The 19,982-nt window shown below is 40.3% G+C and overlaps 2 protein-coding genes across 6 annotated transcripts in view; one reads left to right on the top strand and one right to left on the bottom strand.

Moving 5' to 3' along the window:
- The window catches only part of rtf2 (replication termination factor 2), a 59,006-nt gene that overhangs the window by 20,989 nt on the left and 18,035 nt on the right, over positions 1-19,982 (bottom strand). The gene's annotated exons all lie outside the window — the stretch shown is intronic.
- Positions 1,797-18,710, top strand: gcnt7 (glucosaminyl (N-acetyl) transferase family member 7). 4 transcript variants are annotated; one of them, XM_078419249.1, is made up of 6 exons: positions 1,797-2,020; positions 3,078-3,251; positions 10,210-11,214; positions 14,417-14,512; positions 16,609-16,806; positions 18,448-18,710. In XM_078419249.1, the coding sequence occupies exons 3-5, from the start codon at positions 10,263-10,265 to the stop codon at positions 16,803-16,805; spliced, it is 1,245 nt and encodes a 414-aa protein (XP_078275375.1). In that variant the 5' UTR covers positions 1,797-2,020; positions 3,078-3,251; positions 10,210-10,262; the 3' UTR covers position 16,806; positions 18,448-18,710. The 4 variants fall into 4 exon arrangements, with proteins under 4 accessions (XP_078275375.1, XP_078275374.1, XP_078275376.1 ...); XM_078419248.1 differs by lacking the exon at positions 3,078-3,251; XM_078419251.1 differs by lacking the exons at positions 1,797-2,020; positions 3,078-3,251 and adding an exon at positions 5,886-6,005.

The following is a 19,982-nucleotide window of genomic DNA, read 5'->3' as shown; positions in this document are numbered from 1 at the left end:
TAAAGAAAAAAGATGAAGCATTAAAACTGTACAAAGCAAAGCAAATATACATTGCCATCACTAATCCAGTATTAGAATAGTCAAAGTGGAAAGTAATAAAAGTACAAACTTGAATTACTTCAAATAACAAATGTGTCCATTCAAAATTAAATTGATCATATACTTATTTAGGACAAGATTTCAAAGTTTGCCTGCAATTTTCTCCTATAATGTGTGGCAACCAGCCAGCCAGAAAAATAGAGAATAAGCTAGTGTGAACAGCAATTTTCAGACTCCTACTGCAATTATACATACACAGTCAAGGCCTGACTGGATTAGTGTGTTAAGGAAAACAATGATCCATTTAATCCTCACATGTCATTGTTGATTCAATTAGTTTGTTCCAGTACGATGTGTGCAGAGAGACTAGAAACATAGAAACATAGAAAATAGGTGCAGGAGTAGGCCATTCGGCCCTTCGAGCCTGCACCGCCATTCAATATGATCATGGCTGATCATTCAGCTCAGTAGCCTGTACCTGCCTTCTCTCCATAACCCCCTGATCCCTTTAGCCACAAGGGCCACATCTAACTCCCTCTTAAATATAGCCAATGAACTGGCCTCAACTACCTTCTGTGGCAGAGAATTCCACAGACTCACCACTCTCTGTGTGAAGAAATGTTTTCTCATCTCGGTCCTAAAAGACTTCCCCTTTATCCTTAAGCTGTGACCCCTGGTTCTGGACTCCCCCAACATCGGGAACAATCTTCCCGCATCTAGCCTCTCCAACCCCTTAAGAATTTTATATGTTTCTATAAGATCCCCCCTCAGTCTTCTAAATTCCAGCGAGTACAAGCCCAGTCTATCTAGTCTTTCCTCATATGTAAGTCCCGCCATCCCAGGGATCAATCTGGTGAACCTTCTCTGTACTCCCTCTAAGGCAAGAACGTCTTTCCTCAGGTTAGGAGACCAAAACTGCACACAATACTCCAGGTGCGGTCTCACCAAGGCCCTGTACAACTGCAGCAGAACCTCCCTGCTCCTAAACTCAAATCCTCTTGCTATGAATGGCAACATACCATTCGCTTTCTTCACTGCCTGCTTTCTTAAGGGGAGACACATTGTGTTTGTCAAGCCTTTCACTTGTTTGGGGGTGATGTACTCACAAATCATTTTTATCATTGTGTAATCTAGAACTGATAGGATTGAAAATTGTGCATGGCAAAAATAAAACAGGTCAGAATTTGACCCCGTCTGAAGAAGGGTCCCAACCCAAAACATCATCCATCCATTTTCTCCAGAGATGCTGCCCGACCCGCTGAGTTACTCCAGCACTTTGTGTCTGTCTTCAGTAAATACCAGCATTTGCAGTTCCTTTCTACACGGGGTTTCCAAAAGCGCACAATAGTGCACGTTTGGATGTATATTAACCTTTACAATTCAAATATTAACTAAAGTAGGTTGTCTTCTAAATTCAGACTTAACTCACCCAGGCTGCATAATACTATTCAAGATTCACAGAGCAGCAAAATGGCCCAGCACTCATTTAAAACGTTATTAAAACTCAAAATGCACCAAATGAAACTATACCATTTTTCAACACTACATAAAACTCTAAGGTTTTGAATGTAAACACTATAAAAATATATAACACTGATATGAATTCTATACTCTAACTATCTCACAAAATTAAATTGCAAATTCAACACACATACATGGAACTCAGTGAAAAGAATCTCATAGGTTCATTGTTGTAACCAATCAGTCGAAACAAAAAGAGCACGTCACCAGCCAGCACAATGTAAGTGAACTAACGCACAGCAGACTAGCTATTCAAGCAACTGCTTCATAAAAAGCACTGTCAACATGCTCTTATCAGCTAGAGACCATCTGTTCCATCGTGAAAAATTCATGTTTTCTAAGCTGAAATGCTAAGCATTCGGATCCTATAAAAAGTGATCTCAACTGCTTTGTCAAAATGGCTTTGCACAAAATTACTAATCACAAGACTTGCAGTCATTTCACAATCCTCCAAAGCAAGGTAAGATTTACACTTTTAAATGCAGTATTTTAAATCTCAATTGCCTTTGGAAATGTGGGACTGTTCTAAAACAATATGCAATGTAATGTGAATTCATCTAGAATTGATAAAATGGAATTGTATGTGAGAAAGCCTTAACATCAGCACCATATATAGATTTTATCTAAGCAGTTGCACACAAGTTTAAAAAAATGTGATGACCCAAATTCAATGTATGAACAACCGTGTGTTCATTGAGGCTTGCCAGACAAACCACTGCACAAAACCAGGCAGATCCGTCAGAGAGATCAAAGTACTATCAATCTTTCTTCTTTCGTACGCCAACTACAACAATCAAAAGTGGCAATTGGTGCTTCAGAGTACCGTAGTTGATGCTTTGCTGCAAATTTTACCAGTTCTGTAGAACTACCCAGGGTGGATGACGAGGAAGTAAAGCAGCTCCCACCCCAGTACTATCAATAAAAGTGAGATATTGATAAACTTTAGACTTTGTGAGTCCATTAAACAGGCATTGATGAAAATAGCCAAAGTTCAAATCAACAGCTCTGAGAAAAACAATACTATGCTTGCCAAGGTTAAAAGCAGTAGTGGTCAGCTCAGATGGAAAAGACAGCTCTTTCTGGGGAATTGAAACTTAAGAGTCATTAGCTTCTTGGTTAATGCATTTCCAACTTCCCCTTTTCTTGATTTCACAAAGTCACGAGAGATACCGTCATGTCGCGCCAAATAGGCTATTCAGCCCACCACACCCACGTCATTCAGTCGGCATCCGTCTGCACTAATCCTAAATTCCAACACTTGGCCCTCAGCCTTCTATGCCCAAATTGTTCTAATACAGTTCTAGACATTTCTTAAATGCTGTCAGCAACTCTGCTTCCACCACTCTCTCAGACAGGGTAGTAACACTCTTTGGGTGGAAAAAGGTGCCTGCCAGATGTCTACTAAATCTCTTATCGTTTACCCTAAATCCAAGTCCAGTAGTTTTATTCATTTCTGACAAGGATGTACACCTTTGATGTTGAATAATGCCCCATCTTCCCTCTATGTTGCACATTAGGTACCACAGAACAGCAGGAGAACTCTTGCTGGAGTGTGAGTCAACACTTCACCCTCAACCGACAGCCATAAAACCCAAGATAAGCGGGGCACAGCAAGCGAACTAATCTATTCATCACATATTGCTCACATCTGCACTGTTTTTGGAAGCTTTCCCTCACTAGCATTTGGCTGTGTAAGTGAATGAGAATCATCTACCACACATCATACCACACAGGGTCTTAAATATTTTTTCTTAGAGAGATAACTCCCACATTCTTCCTCTAACCTAATATGTTTCCTCTAACCTTGAATTCGTTGCAAACTCCTTCATATCAGGGATGAGACTCTGTTCTAGTCAGACCACTTCTGCCTGAAAATGTCAAGCATGCAATTAGTTTGTGGTTCAATTCACTGCTACACCCTTAAACTTGTGTGAGTCAGAGAGATGCCGCATGGAAAAACATGTTTCAGCCCACCGAATCTACATCGACCATCAATGATGTTTTTACAATAACCCTACATTAATTCCACAATTTATTCTCTCCACCTTCCCATTAGCCACTCCCACATTCTGCTCCTCACTAGGGGAGGGATGGAGTTGGGAGGTAGAGACACGTAGATGAGAAATGGAGGCAGACAAGGGGAAAAGAAGAATCAGTGGGGAAATGGTAAGCAACTGGGAGTGTGGGATGGCCGCTGAAGATGCACAGGGCAATTTATAGTGCCCACCTCCCCACCCTAGTCATCCTACTGTTCGCATCCTTGGATCCCAGCCATTAGCACATTTTCCCCAGCCAACAATGGGACATTAAGGACTCCACCCTTTCTGAGGTCATCTGTTGCCGGCCCCTGTTTTGTTCTGGCCTTCCCTATCTTTCAGTCTGAAGAGTTCTGACTGAAACATCGTCTAAGCCTTTTCTCCAGAGATGGTGCCTGACCCAGCATTTTGTGTGTATCTTCGATATGTACCAGCATCTGTGGTTCCTTCCTACACAATTTGTCTACCTAATCTACTAAGCCGCACGTCCTTCTAACATGGGAGGAAACAGAAGCACTCAGAGGAAATCCACATTGACACAGAGAGAAGATACAAACTCTGCATGCATCACCAGAGCTCAGGATTGAACCCAGGTCTGTAGCAGAGGCAGCACTTCTATAAGCTGTGCCATTATGTTGCCCTAACGCACTGCAAGGAATCATAGAAAAACGCAGGAAAGCAACACCATATCTTTGTTCACAAAATGCTGGAGTAACTCAGCAGGTCAGGCAGCATCTCGGGAGAGAAGGAATGGGTGACGTTTCGGGTCGAGACCGTTCTTTAGATACTACTTTGTACCAGCATCTGCAGTTATTTTCTTATACTACTTTGTACCAGCATCTGCAGTTATTTTCTTATACTACTTTGTACCAGCATCTGCAGTTATTTTCTTATACTACTTGTACCAGCATCTGCAATTATTTTCTTATACTACTTGTACCAGCATTTGCAATTATTTTCTTATACTACTTGTACCAGCATCTGCAGTTATTTTCTTATACTACCATATCTTTGTACTGGGCAGATTATAAAATTCTGCCCTCAATGATGAGCAACTTCTGGCTTTATCTCTATTTCCCAAATGTGTGAAGTAGAATGGACTGGAGAGTAACAAATATAATATCACCCTCTATGAAAGAAGGGGGCAAAAACAGTGAACTACTGACCCAAGAGCCTAACGTCAGTAGTGGGGGAAGAGCTGGATTCAACAAGGAAAGATATTATTTCAGAACACCATGAAAATAATAGGTCTCCAAGAGTGAGAGTAATCGGAGAGCTAAGGGGAAAACCAATTAATATGGTATATCCAATTTCCAGAAAGCTGATTAACAAAGTTACAGCATATGGAATTGAGTAGTACATTGATACGAATTGAGAATTGCAAAGAGAGATCTGTGTAGCAAAACATCACAGCGATCAGTCCTTGGAACCTAACTATTCCCAACTGTATCAATGAGTTGGCTGATGAACCATTTTTCCAAGTTCACTGATACAACTAGGGGAAAAAATGGATGCAAATTGGCTTCAAGAGAATATAAAGCTTGGTGACTGAGCAAGAACATGGTTGATGCATTGCAGAAAAACGAAAGGTTATCCACACAAATCAAAAGCAGATTATGTAAAGTTGAATGTTCAAAGAAAACTATACGTCTTTGAGCACAAATCATTAAAGGTTAATGCTAGAGATTTAGGAAAGTCTTTAGTTCATGAGTAACAATGCTTTCAGACTTGCTTGGTGAGGTCTCGGGTATCGTGCTAAATTTTGGTCCCCAAACCTTAAGGATATACCAATCTACCAGTGTTTCTATGTAATGGTATGGTGTACCAGCACCTCTAAAAGGTTACACTTCATTATTTTCTTTCCTAGCCACGTGACACCTATGTTTATTAAGGGTGTTTACCAGCACTATGTCTAAAAAGAGCTCTGCCCCAACCCTCATTCCATGTCTCCAGTTTTGCTAATCTTTGAAATGATTATACATTTCTGATAATAAATAATGCCACATCTGCCCTCTATGGTGCACATGACACACAAGAGATTGCAGATGCTACAATCATCATCATCATCATCATATATATACAGCCGGAAACAGGCCTTTTCGGCCCACCAAGTCCGTGCCGCCCAGTGATCCCCGTACATTAACACTATCCTACACCCACTAGGGACAATTTTTTACATTTACCCAGCCAATTAACCTACATACCTGTACGTCTTTGGAGCAACAAACAATTTGCCGGACAAACTCAGCAGATCGAGCAGCATCTGTGTGTTGAAAGGAATGGTCAATGCCTCATGTCAAAACATCATGACCGAAAGCGGAGGGGGAGTTGGCCAGTGTAACGTGAATAGCGGAAATGGCGAGACAGAAGCACGAGCCGATTGGTGGACCGAGGGGTATTTGGAGCCAGGTAAGGGAGGGATGCAGCTGGGAGGTAGAGACACGTAGATGGGAGAAGGAGGCAGACAAGAGGTGCGGGAAAAAAAAATCAGTGAGGAAATGGTATGCAACTGGGAGTGTGGGATGGCTATTGAAGATGCAATTGCTCTATACATTGGTCGCCTTGTTTGTGGTTTCACATAGGAACCGCATGGGGAGCACCAAATGCAGTAGACAAGGTTTGAGGAGTTTCACATAAATCTTTACCTCACCTGGAGGGTTTTTTAGATCCCTGGATGGCAGTGAGAGAGATGCAAGAACAAGTGTTGTTACTCCCAGGGTTTTCAAGGATAAGTGCCAGGGAGGCAAGTGCAAGCCTCTTTCTGGGGTCTGAGTCAATATTTTCTCAGCCTACAATTGTAAAAACCTATGAAGATAAGACAGGAACAGGATATTCTAAAGGAACCAAGAGATACAGAAATAGTAGAGGTACTGATTTTGAATGATCAGCCATGATCATATTGAATGGCGGTGTTGGCTTGAGGGGCCGAATGGCCTACTCCTGCACATATTTTCTATGTTGCTGACTTTTACAGCAAATTCCAAATACTTTTAGGAAAAAACAAAATCATATCAATGCTGTAGGTTTTATGGTTTTCACTTTGTAAAACAAATACAAGATTCAGGGTATTGCCAGATAAAACCCAAATTACATTTTAAGAAAGATGGTATTTTGTGCATGGTGGCAGTAAAGTCCGATCATTGAAAACATCACATCGATGTTTGTGGGATCCTGCTGTGCAAAACCTGGCCCTGTACTTTGTTTTATACTGGCAACCACATTTCAAAAAAGCTTCAAAGCCTGCAAATCTCTAGGTCATAGTCTGTAGGTCATAAGATTATTTCTTTTTCTCAGAGAAATGCCCAGTTTGATCATGTTTCTTGGATTTAAAGATATTTCTGCCCAATAACCCTTTTCACCCCAGTTGTTTGTTTTCCATTTCTCTCGATAAAGGCGGTGGCCAAAAGCACTGCTCCCTTCTCAGCAAACGTTTCTGACTTTAACTTTGGACTCAACATAAAATTTAACAGTTCACCAACCCATGGTTTCTATTTATATCAAAACTGTCAAGTTCACCTGCAGGTCATCCATCTGTAATGCTAACTCACCAATTGCACTTTCAACCAACAATAATTTACTGGGTGTTCCTTACTGTTCTAAATTTCAAAGTTATGTTCCTTAGTTTCTTCTTCAAATTCCCTCTTTAACCTATCAAGCAGTTGGCTTCATCAAGAGCTTTCTCTCAAGTTACCCGACTAAACCTCACCCCATTGGAGATTTTTCCCTTATCCTATTCCTCGCAACTCAAAATATAATTGTTCAATTTTTCCTAAGTCAGATTACAGCACTTTGGTTTTCATTTCCTCAAGATCTTCGGCTCGTTTGACCCAATATGATCCATTGCCCAAGTAGAATATTCACAATCCCAAGATTGTACCTGTACGTTATTCTCGTTTATTTCTACTCCACCCAGAAAACAGTTTTATGGACACATGGATATATTCACTGAATTCTAAGAATCACACAGAACAGAAACAGCCCTCAGCCCATCGAGTTTGTTCCAACCATAAAGCACCCATTTATACTAATACCACATTATTCTCTCAGTCCTATCAATTCCCCTCATATTCTCCCACTCACCTACAAACTAGAGGCAATTTTTTACTGCAACCAATTAACTTATCAACATGCAAGTCTTTAAAATTTAGGAGGAAGTATGAGCACCAGGGGAAACCCATGCAGTCACAGGGAGGACATGCAAACTCCACACTGACAGAGAGGTCAGGATTGAGTCTGGGTCATTGCAGCTGTGAAATTGCAGCTCTTTTAGTTGCATCATTGTGCCATTCAATCATTGACTATTTAAACTTTGACCTCGTGTCCTCAAAGCTGTAAACGATAATTTGTGTACCCAACTAAATTACCGATAATCTTTATAATTCTGCCACAATCCCAAGATATTTTTGCATGGGATTTCCACTAATGACCTGCACCCCTGGAACTCTCCTCTCAAACACCTTGGTACATTACTCATCATCTCTCATATCTTGAGGCTTCAACTTGTTAAACTTGGTCTATAAATGCCAAATTGATACTGTTAACAGGTTCCGCTGTTCCAATTAAATTTTATGAACTTTTGTCAAAGCTGCCTTTGCAAATGATCTGTTTTCTACCAAATTCATCCACCTATACAGAGTCTCTTTCCATCGAATTACGTTTACCAGAACATGCACAAAATGCTGACCTTCAATGCAAAGATCATTTGCAACTAACAACCAATCCTATTTGATATCTGAATTTGAATGGTTCCTTCAGGTGACCGAAGCTCTGCTCTCCTGTTCTGTTCTTCATTCGGTTTATTTTACATTCAAAATGGCATACTTTACCAGGGTGTTTAAACATTAAACCTGCTGCAATACGTTTGTCAATAATTGTCAGGATCTTTCTACCATTTAGCTGTGCAAAAGAACAAAGTTGAGGACTCTAAATTATGCATTTTGCAAATCATTCCACCTTGACAACACTGGTAAAGTGTTAGAAAAGTTTGACAGAATTATATAAAATTTACAGCATTGAACCAAACTGCCTAGCAGAATTGGTGTTTATGCAACAATGGAATCTCCTTCAACTGCACTTGACCTCACTGTGTTAAGTTATCTTTTAACCCTTTCTGATCTTTATCTTCCACATAAAGGCAGCCATTTGAAGTTAAGATTCCTTAACTAATCAATGGGATTTCCAATCAGCATTCACTGAGATTTAAGGATGCTCAGATTTTTAAAGTTACTCAGATTTTAATCTGAGGGGGGAGATGGGGGAGAGTGGGGGGGGGGGGGGTCGGGGAGAGTGGAGGTGGGGAGACTGGGGGGGGGGGGGAGGAGGGGGGGGGCAGTGGGGGAAGGGAGAGTGGGGTGGGGGAGGGGAGGGAGGTGGGGGTCAGGAGAGGGGGAGGGGAGGGGAGATAAGGGGGATTGAGTGGGGGGGTTGAGGGTGCTACACCAATACAGGAGAGGCTTTGAGTCCAGGGCTCACTCAGTGATGACACCCTCTCCCCTTCCCTGTTCCCCCTCTACGAGGAATGGGCCCAATGGGTCCACTTGGTCTAGTTTCTTATATAACTGCAATATGACCTTGCAACCTCTATACTCAATACTCTGACTGATGAAGGCCAATGTGCCAAAAGCCTTTTTGACCACCCCATCTATCTGTGACGCCATCTTCAATGAACTATGTACCTGCACTCCGAGATCTCTTGGCTCTACAACACTCCCCAGAGCATTACCATTCACTGTGTAGACCTTTCCCATGTTAGACTTTCCAAAATGCAACACCTTACATTTCTCTGAATTAAATTCCATCAACCATTCCTTTATTGCGACAATTATTGTGTGACAATTTTTGACAACCATCTTCACTATCTAAAATACTACCCACTGTTGTATCATCTGCAAACTTGCTAATCTTGCCATGTATGTTCTCATCCAAATTATTGATATAGATGACAAATAGTAATGGGACCAGTATCGAACCCTGATGCATACCATTATTCACAGGCCTCTGGTCCAAGAAGCAACTTGGAAACAACTTCTACCATCACCCTCAGCTTCCTTCCATGAAGCTAATTCTAAAACTATTGAAATAATTTCTTATTCAAGATGATTATAATTTAGTTCAGTTTAGAGAGACAGCATGGAAATAGGCCCTTCAGCCCACCAAGTCACTTGCTCACATTAGTTCTGTCATCTTACTTTCACATTCACTCTCTAGACACCAGGGGCAGCTCTGCTAGCTGCTCCACCGTGCCACCCTGCAATTTTAAATGGTGAAGCAGCATTTACCTGTATTTAATAGGTAAGTATTTTAAGCATAAATAGCCAATTCTCACACCTGAAAAGCGACCTATGCATAATTAGTTTCCTAAAGAAAAAAATAGATTTAAAAAATATATAAATAAAAATCGGTAATTCGATAAATTATCTGTTTGGGAGTGGACGCAATAAGAAACAGTGAATAATTGTTTCATTTTAGCTTCTATTTTAGTATCTATAGCATTTTGTTTTGGGGTAATATCTGGTGATATTTAAGCAAATTGTTGCAAATAAGAGTTCTATTTATTCTGGTTTTAAGTTAAAAAATCAGATTTTTTTTTTAACCTAGCTTTTATTTGTTGCAGGTAAATGGAAAGGAAAGCTAGAAATTCAAGCATTGCCTGGCTAAAATTCTAACATGACCAAAATTAAATGGAACTATTTTTTTACTACATTTCTAGTTTTTATATTTATTTCCATTCTTGCGTATTTCGTCATAATTTCTTGCCTTGAGCGCCCTTTTCCACAATATGAACAGAATAATTGCAGCAGATATTGTTCTGCCATTTTAAATGGCGAAGCGGTAGCACTTCAGCTTGGAGAACGTTGTGAAAAGCAGAAGACAAAAATATTCCACATTCATATTCCAAATCCCATTGATTGTACCAGAATCAAACAAGACCATCACTTCATAACAAGTTCGATGTCACAAGAAGAAGCTAGCTATCCTCTTGCATACATTATCACTATCCACAAAGAATTTGAAATGTTTGTTAAACTATTGCGAGCAATTTATAGACCACAGAATTTGTACTGCATCCATGTTGATAAAAAGTCATCAGAAGATTACCAAAGAAAGGTGAAGAGTTTGGCCGATTGCTTTCATAACATCTTTCTGGCTTCAAAAATGGAACATGTTGTTTATGGTGGATTCTCACGCCTACAGGCAGATATAAACTGCATGAAAGATCTTGTAAACTCAACAGTTGCGTGGAAGGAAGTTATCAATCTCTGCGGACAAGACTTTCCAATAAAAACTAATAGGGAAATTATCTGGTACATAAGGAACAAATGGGGAGGTAGGAACATCACACCAGGAACACAACAACCACTGCATATGAAATATAGGACAGAGTACAGTTACAAGGAAGAGATTAAAAATGGTAAAGCCCAAATTTCTCGACTTAATCATAGAAAAACTGCTCCACCATTGGAGCTCATTATTTATTTTGGAACTGCATACTATGTACTTACAAGACAATTCGTGCAATTTGTTCTGGAAGATGCACGTGCAATTGCTCTTCTCGAGTGGTCTCGTGATACATACAGCCCTGATGAACATTACTGGGTGACACTGAATCGCTTAAAAGGTAAGCTCCGTAAAGATAAGTAATTTGACTGTTTACAAGCTACTACGGGTATCTCACAACCCCCACGTTTGAAGGTGAATTTCAGAAACAAATACTCCATGATCCAAGTGGAAAGCAAGTCCAGTTTCTTTAAAGAAAAATCACCATCATTACTACTCCTGTTTCTCTTCCATTTGAAAGTAAATATTTATTTGATACATAGAAAGTTATGGTCAAAAACATTAAGCTGCAATCTTAAGCATTCTAAAACTGCACCAAAATGGTTAATGTATGAACCTTTAGGTGGCAAACCTCAGCAGCACAAACTCAAATTTTAATTCGATCAATTTAATTTGAAAATAAGTTTAAGATCTTGTTGAGGTAATAGTTTTCCAATCGTTTGAGAAATGATGAAAGGAAAGACCATGGAAATAAATTACTTTAACCGGTGCTCAGCAGGTGTATAATTACCAAGGCAAAATTCCTGATCTTGATATCAAAATCTATTCTATACTTTGATCTCTTCTAGGACATTTGTTTTCAATAGAAATTAACACAAAGTTAGCATATTCAGAAATATTTTAAACAAAGGAAACTTAGATGGAGGCTGCTTTCAAATTTGGACTAGAGAAGTACTGTTGCCTAATGTTGCTTAATCTGAAATACAACTAATGAAACTGATACTCCACAAATGATCAAAGTGAGCAAGCATGTTCTATCCAGAGTAATGTTCAGCTGTACACGAAGAGAAACATTTTCACTTCCAACTGTGGTTCCCTTCTAAAAGAATTGTGCACTATTAACAACTACATTGTGCCTTTTGAATTGAATTGCAAAGAGCTGGAGGAACTCAGCAGGACAGGCAGTATCTCTGAAGGACATGGGTAGGTGACATTTTGGGTCAGGACCCTTCTTCAGAAATGTCACCTATTCATGTCCTCCAGAGATGCTGTCTGACCTGCTGAGTTCCTCCAGCACTTTGTTTTTTTTGCCAAGATTCCAGCAACTGTAGTTCCTTGTATTGACATTCAATTTGCTTGTGGCCCTCTTTGCCAGCGTAGAACAGAGGCTGCAATAATTCTTTCTGGACTCTACTGCTGTGTATTAGTGATGATTGCCACAATTCTTCCTTGCTTATCAGTGCCAATCCAAACACCAGATTTACCACACTCTCCCAAAAATATTCATTGCCACCTGTCTCAGCAATAATATTGGCAATCCAAGATTTTTAAAAGTTCTGAATGATTGCATGCAAACACAGATCATCAGGCCCATTTCAATAATTCAGTGCAACTGCTCCTCAAGGGTAACGGGGGAGGGGAGAAGGTCATAAATCTAATATCTTCCAAATTGTCTTATATATATATTGCACTGCAGTATCCCTTCGTGTTATGTTTATAAATCCCCAAAGATCATAGCAAAACTGCAGACGCAATTATAATTTCTCTCGACTTTCTTCTTCAGTTCGACATATCTTATGACAAATCTATCACAAGCTCAATACAAGTGGTTCCCACGACAGCCATTTAGATTCATGTAAAGATCACAAATCCCCCAAAATGTGTGAAAACAAGTAAATAAAATCAACACATTTATTTTGTTTCAACTCTCATTTCCTGACATGTGCATATGGCACAGTTTCAGGTTACGCCTGAATGCAACCTCCCCACTCCTCCTCATTCCAGTAACATGGAGGTCACTCGTACTTAAAATGACTGCTATTACAGCATTAGTCTATTTTTTTCAAAGTTTCGGGACAGTGCATAACTCACGTATTTTTAGAAGATATTTATGCACAAATATTGCCACAAGCAAACAGCACTATCGCTAGGGGCCCACCAGAAGCACAATGACCTAATTTAAACCACTTCCCTACCTTACAAGGTGAACTGACTCATTAATTCCAACTAATGTCTTGGCTGATGAAATGTTTCCACCAGCGACAGTAAAAACAAGTTTACCACAATGGTTTCCTCTGCTTTTTTTTTTAAAAGATAGTTTTGTAGGAGGGGTAGAACTTGCAATGCAGCCTTTCCTGTTGGTTTTGTCAGAATGATACCGATATCTAGTAAATTACCCTATTGCCAGAAGATTAGTGTTACAAACTATTTCATGGGACTTTAGTTATGGTTTAGAATTCTGTTTAATTCACCATTACAATGATGCTACAGATTTAGGCCTCAGGGAAGCTTTTATTCTTAACATTATTTCAATATTCAACATTTTTTGTACCTTTGCAGTCTCCCAACTTGTTTACTTAATGTTATCTATTTTAATTCCATGGAGTCACACAATTGAAAAATGAGCAGCCAATGGGCTACTAGTTGGCCAGAAGAGGCCAATTCACTGGATGAATTTAAAAGAGAGTTAGATAGAGCTCTGGTGGCTAACGGAATCAAGGGACATGGGGAGAAGGCAGGCACAGGTTACTGATTGTGGATGATCAGTCATGATCACAATGAATGGTGGTGCTGGCTCAAGGACAAAATGGCCTCCTCCTGCACCTATTTTCTATGTTTCTATCTTAATCTGGAGAAATAAGATTAAACTCTACAACTATGGAGTTTCAATACAAATTTAAATAAATACAAATTTCATTTCATTAAATGCAATAAAGCTGGTATTAGTAAAGGTGACCAAAAAAGGATCAACCGTCATGAAGACCCTTCTTAATCATAAGGGAAAAAGCCTGCCACCCCTATTCAGCCAGACTAAATGTCAATCCAAATCTACTAAAATGTGTCTGTCTCTCCACTGTTCAACAAATCTGTTCTCCCACATTGATGGGAACATCCAACCAATCCAATCAGTGTAGATGGTGTCTGCCAATTGCCCGTTAGCCAAAAAGCCTGCCTCCATGATGCATGTCTATGTTCAAGTTCCTCAAACACTTCTAGGGTGCTAACCTCAAACTTGTCCAGAAATCTCACCCCCCCCCCCCCCCCCCACCACAAGACCCTACACAGCCCTTCTTCCCCAACATCACTGATCCCAAACTTTGCATGTTCCACAATGGTATAGCAAAAGAACAAAAAGTTGAGGTGCCAATTTAATAGCACCCAATTAAAAGACACACTTCTGTGGTACCTATGAATTCCTCAGCCACAATATTTGCTTTTGTCATCAACGGAATAGGTCTTCCTTTTACACTGTAATTTTTATCTGGATATTTTGAGAGTACTTGCTATGTAACTAAAACTGCAATATGATTTATTTTTCAAAGATGCACCCAATTCAACCCCAAATGGTTCATGGGATGGTGATGTTCGTGCAGTTGTGTGGGCACCCTATGCAGGACCAACATCTGATGGCTGTAAAGGTAAGCACAAGATAATGTATGCAACTGTTGTTTCTTAGAACCCATTAAAAGTGTGTGTATGGCATACACATCTTTCTTGTGCAACTAGGAACTGCAGGGACAAAGAGATGTATATAAAACCAATGATAAGCAGAGTCGCCAACCCAAAACATCAACAATTCCTTTTCTCCAGAGACGCTGCCTGATCCTCTGAATTACTCCAGCATTCTCCATTTTGACAATTACTAATTTGGATACGACAAAATATATCCACATCCTTCCTACTGCAAAAAAAACCCAACTTTGAATAAGATTCGCAATCTGATTGGAGAGCAAACTACTAATCACCATAGAAAATGAGATAGAGTCAACAGTTCTTTGCACTCTGCTTACTTTTTTTTTGCCTTTTGGCTATTCTAAGGTTCATTTCTGTAATCACTCACTGTACTCTCAAATTGGAAGGTACATAGCCTACCAAAGATAGAGACACAAAATGCTGAAGTAACTCAGCGAGACAGGCAAGGAATGGGTGACGCTTTGGGTCAAGACCATTGAACTTTTTCTTTTGAATAATGTCCACTTCAGAAAGAAATGGGTTATGAAAGTGAGGCCCAGCACAAATTGGAGGAACAGCACCTCATATTTTGCTTGGGTAGCTTACACCCCAGCAGTATGAACATTGACTTCTCCAACTAGCCCTTGCTTTCCCTCTCTCTCCATCCCCTCCCCCTTCCCAGTTCTCCCACCAGTCTCACTGTCTCCGACTACATTCTATCTCTGTCCCGCTCACATCAGTCTGAAGGGTCTCGACCCGAAACATCACCCATTCCTTCTCTCCAGATATGCTGCCTGTCTCGCTGAGTTACACCAGCATTTTGTTTCTATCACTGCCGTGACATCATCCTTAATCAATAAAGCAACAACTCCCTCCTCTTTTACCCCCATCAACCTAATTATATCTCCTGAAACATCTGTTCTCTGAACCATTAACCTTCCAGTTCCGTACCCATTAACCAGGTTTCTGCAATGGCTACAGCATCCCAGTCACACGTAGCTATCTGCACCCAGAGTTCATCTGCCTTACCCGTCAAAGATTAAATCATGCTTTAAATGTGCAATTCAACCCAATGGTCCTTCCTTGTTCCCCATCTTTTTCCTGCCTATTCTATCCAGAGGCTTTTTATCACCTTATGTACCGTCTTCCAGCCTCTCGTCTGCTCATGTCCTGCTTAGGATTCCACCCTCTCCCCCCCCCCCCCCCCCCCCCCCGCCCCCATCATCTTATTTAAACCAACCCGTGTAGCACTAGCAAACCTGCCTGCCAGGATATCTCCCTTATCTTCCTGTTCCTACCTTCACTACCACATGGCACTGGAAGCAATCCAGAAAACATTACCCTGGAGATTTGCTTTTTATCCTTTCACCCAAATCTCCATACTCGTATTGCAGTACCTCATTCCTTTTCCTACCCATGTCATTTGTACCACATGCACAATGACTACTGGCTGCTCACTCCCCTCCTTGAGAAGGTATCATAAAATGCTGGAGTAACTCAGCAGGTCAGGCAGCATCTTGGAGAGAAGGAATGGGTGACGCTTTTGGGTCGAGACCCTTCCTCAGACTGATGTCGAGGGGGGGGGGGGGGGGACTAAGAAAGGATATAGGTGGAGACTATCTAAAGTTAGAGAAGTCATTGTTCATACCGCTGGGCTGTAAGCTGCCCAAGCGAAATATGAGGTGCAGTTCCTCCAATTTCCAGTGGGCCTCACTATGACACTGGAGGAGGCCCATGACAGAAAGGTCAGACTGGGAGTGGGAGGGGGAGTTGAAGTGCTCAGCAGCCGGGTGATCAGGTTGGTTAAGGCGGACTGAGCGAAGGTGTTGGGCGAAACAATCGCTGAGCCTGTGTTTGGTCTCGCCGATGTAGAGAAGTTAACAATGTCAAGCAGCCACTCCGAGACATGCAGCACCCTGGCACCTGGGAGACAACACACCACCCTGGAGTCTCAACTGCTGCCACAGAATCTCATGTCTGCCCCCTTAACTAAAGAGACTATCAGTTTTATTTTAACTAGCTCAGCATCTGCACTGTAAAAAAGTGAGTCTTTATTTTTCAGGATATTACAGAAATAATATTTGTATATATGGCCTAAGAGATCTAAAGTGGATCATTCGACAACCAGCCATGTTTGCCAATAAGTTTGAACAGACGACAAACCCTCTCACAGTGGCATGTTTGGAGCAATGGCACAGAGACCGTGTACTCAATCAAACTTCAGAAACTATACAGCTGCACTGGCACCTGGATGATTAAGGTATTTTAATATGGAAACAAAGTAAAATCCACTAATTGGGTATCCAATTGTTAAAATATACCAATAGTTTGGCAGTTTATTAGTCTGGAGTTCAAGCGGGATATGCAGCCCAAAGCAGACTGGAGTTGGTCTCGACTATGGACTAGGTGTACCAAACAGAAATTCACTGTACTCGTTTATTCACTTCCTAAAACTCACCGAGCTCACTGGAAAATTATACTGCTGTGCAATATGCAAGAATAAATGAAATAAAAGTCTGCTTGTGTATAAATATGACTTGCAATCATTAGTCCAGAAAATTGACTAACCAGCACAACCAAAGTCCTAAATGTAGCAAATTATCAGTTACATTGCACACACAATGAAGAACAACAATCCACAGCAAGTTTGTGTAACATGCACTATATATTCTGCCAAGACTTCTCCATGAGTATCCAGCTTTGGCTTATAATTCAGCAGTTTTGCTTGTGGATATCATGAAATGTGTAAAAATGTATATTTGGGCAACAGGTTTGCCAGCTCCTCAAAAGTCATTGAAAATGTCATGTCAATTTGGACTATTTCTTCATTTTTATTTAAAGTGACTCATACACAATGACAAGCTGCAGTTTTTATTGTGCAATGAATAAGTTTTTGTGGAGAGATTGGATTAATTAGACTAACATTCATGAGAGTCCAGAAGATAGAGACGGAATCTCACAGAAGCCTATAAAATGATATTGGAATTGGACAGACTAGATGCAGGAAGATAGACATAAAACGCTAGAGTAACTCTGCGGGTCAGGCAGCATCTCTGGAGAAAAGGAATAGATGCCGTTTCAGGTCGAAAGAGTCTTGACCCGAAACATCACCTATTCTTTTTCTCCATAGATGCTGCCTGACCTGCTGAGTTACTCCAGGATTTTGTATCTATCTTTGGTGCAAAGCAGTATCTGCCTTCCTACACCTGTTCCTTCCTACACATTTAGATGCAGGAAACAGGTTTCCAATGCTTTGGGAGTCCAGGATCAGGGGTCAAATGATACAGAGTAGACGTTTTAAGACCGCGATGAAGAGAAACATCTCTCAGAAAATGACTATGTGGAATTCTCTGCCACATAAAACAGCAGAGGACAAATCATTAAATGTGTATAAGGAATTGAATGTTTCTCTAAACATTAAGTATCAAGGGATATTGGGAGAAAGCTGGAACAATCAACCACGATCACAATGCATGGCAGAACAGCCTCGATTGGCCAAATAACCTCTGTACCAATTTTTCCATATATCTATTCTTATATGGAAAAATAAATGGACATGAAATATGAAAATAATAAATCACTTTGGGAGGCAATGGTTCACCAACACAATTTCCAGAATTAAGTAATTGTGTGTTCTGTGTATACTCCAACCTTTATTTTGGAGAAAAGATTCAAGATTAGCTTGGTGTTCAGATCATTAAACTATGCCCACCTATACTGAGGGGGTATTGGAATGCTGGAAGACAGCCCAAGACATTCTACCAGAATCCAGTTAAAATGTATCCCTCGACAATTAAAACAGATTAGTTAGTTATCTTCACACAAGATATGCACCATATGCCGATGCGTTGCTTGAACTTCCTTCAACTCTCAACATTGTCCTCCGTTTCCTCTTTTTCAGATGCTTGTCTGGCCTCCCTTTAAATGCAGTACTATCTGCTTCAACCACACTGCATGGCAATGATTTCCTTGCTCTCACCACTCTTTGGGTAAAGAGCTTTCTTCTGAATTACCTACATCATTTGCAGGTATCTAATATTTATAGTCTGACGCTATTTTCTTCACAGCAAGCAAAAACATTCTTTCTGTATCTGAAGATGCAAGAAGCAGTATCAGAATTAAAGATCTCCTTACCCAAAGAAATTGACTCTTTATAACTCCAGTCAATGCCTTGATTGTTTTTAAATAAAAATGTTTTACTTATCAAACTATCTTTAATCAATTCTGCAGGTCATGTTTGAGGTTATCCTTGCAATTTAACCTATAAAAAGTGTGGTATTGAATTGCTGAATTATAATGCACTGCCTCCAAGGTCATACATTGGTAAAAACCGAGCTTTGAATACCAGTGACAGTCTGCACAAGACCAATACATTGGAAACCACTGCCTGCACTTTTTATGCCTCCTTGGCATAGAGGACATTGATCATTTTGCACTAGTTGTTGGTAATTAGGAGATAGAAAAATGTTCAAAGATGAGAAGCAGAGAGTAGAAAGCTATACATCAGAATTGTTTAATATTCATCACGGGAAAAATGTTAGAAGCGATGACTGAATAGTAGGCTACTTAACTACAAGGCAAACTTGCAAGGTCAATTGAGTTTTGTGATAGGAAGAGCATATCTGATCAATTTAATGGAGTTTTTTTCTAATTAATTATGCTGCGGATAAAACGTATCATACTTGGATTTCCAGAAGACATTTGGCAAGCAGCCACAAAGGTTATTATGGAAAATAACAGCTCATGGTGTATGAAGTAACATATTGGCTTGGATAGATGACTGGCTGGCTTACAGCAAATAAGAAAAATGCATCTTTTTCTGGTTGGCACATGTACCAAAGTATGTGCCACAGGGATCGGAGCCAGGCTTCATCCAATTACAATTTAAAAATAAATTACTTGGTTGAAAGCATTGAAGATGGGGTTGCTGACTTTGCGAATGACACAAAGATGAGCAGGATAGTACAGTGTGAAGAGGGCCTAAGGAAACTACAAAGGGATACAGAAAGGTTAAGTGAGTGGGCGAAGATCTGCCAAATGGAATGTAACCTGGGAAATGTGACGTTTTGGCAGAAAAAGTTAAAATGGAAACAATATCTAAATGCCAATCAACCGTTCTCAGATACAAAGAGATCAGGGTGGTCCAGTGCATGGCTCACAAAAAGCAAATACAGGTACAGCAACTCTGCCATCTATTGGAGGGCATAAGGAGGTGCAGGGATGCCTTACAGGTCAGAGCAATCAACATTGTGGAGAACCACTGAAGGCCCGTGAAAGTGGGAGAGGATTAATGTGGAAACATTTTGGACAGGCTGGATGAGAAAGGCAATCAGGATCAGGGAAAGATCTGCATACTGGCAGAGTATAAGTGGAAAGAGAGAAATATCCAGAGTATAAGTGGAAAGAAAGAAACTGAATCAACAGTGATCTGAAAAG

Source organism: Rhinoraja longicauda, chromosome 22 (genome assembly GCF_053455715.1).
Source record: "Rhinoraja longicauda isolate Sanriku21f chromosome 22, sRhiLon1.1, whole genome shotgun sequence".
Taxonomy (NCBI): domain Eukaryota; kingdom Metazoa; phylum Chordata; class Chondrichthyes; order Rajiformes; family Arhynchobatidae; genus Rhinoraja; species Rhinoraja longicauda.
This window is presented reverse-complemented; position numbering and strand designations above follow the sequence as displayed.

Excerpts from the sequence above, each read along its gene's own strand:
- gcnt7 (XM_078419248.1), top strand. The coding sequence starts at position 10,263 with ATGACCAAAATTAAATGGAACTATTTTTTTACTACATTTCTAGTTTTT. Across the intron at positions 11,215-14,416 it reads GACACTGAATCGCTTAAAAG|ATGCACCCAATTCAACCCCA; the intron begins GTAAGCTCCGTA and ends TATTTTTCAAAG. Across the intron at positions 14,513-16,608 it reads AACATCTGATGGCTGTAAAG|GATATTACAGAAATAATATT; the intron begins GTAAGCACAAGA and ends TTTATTTTTCAG.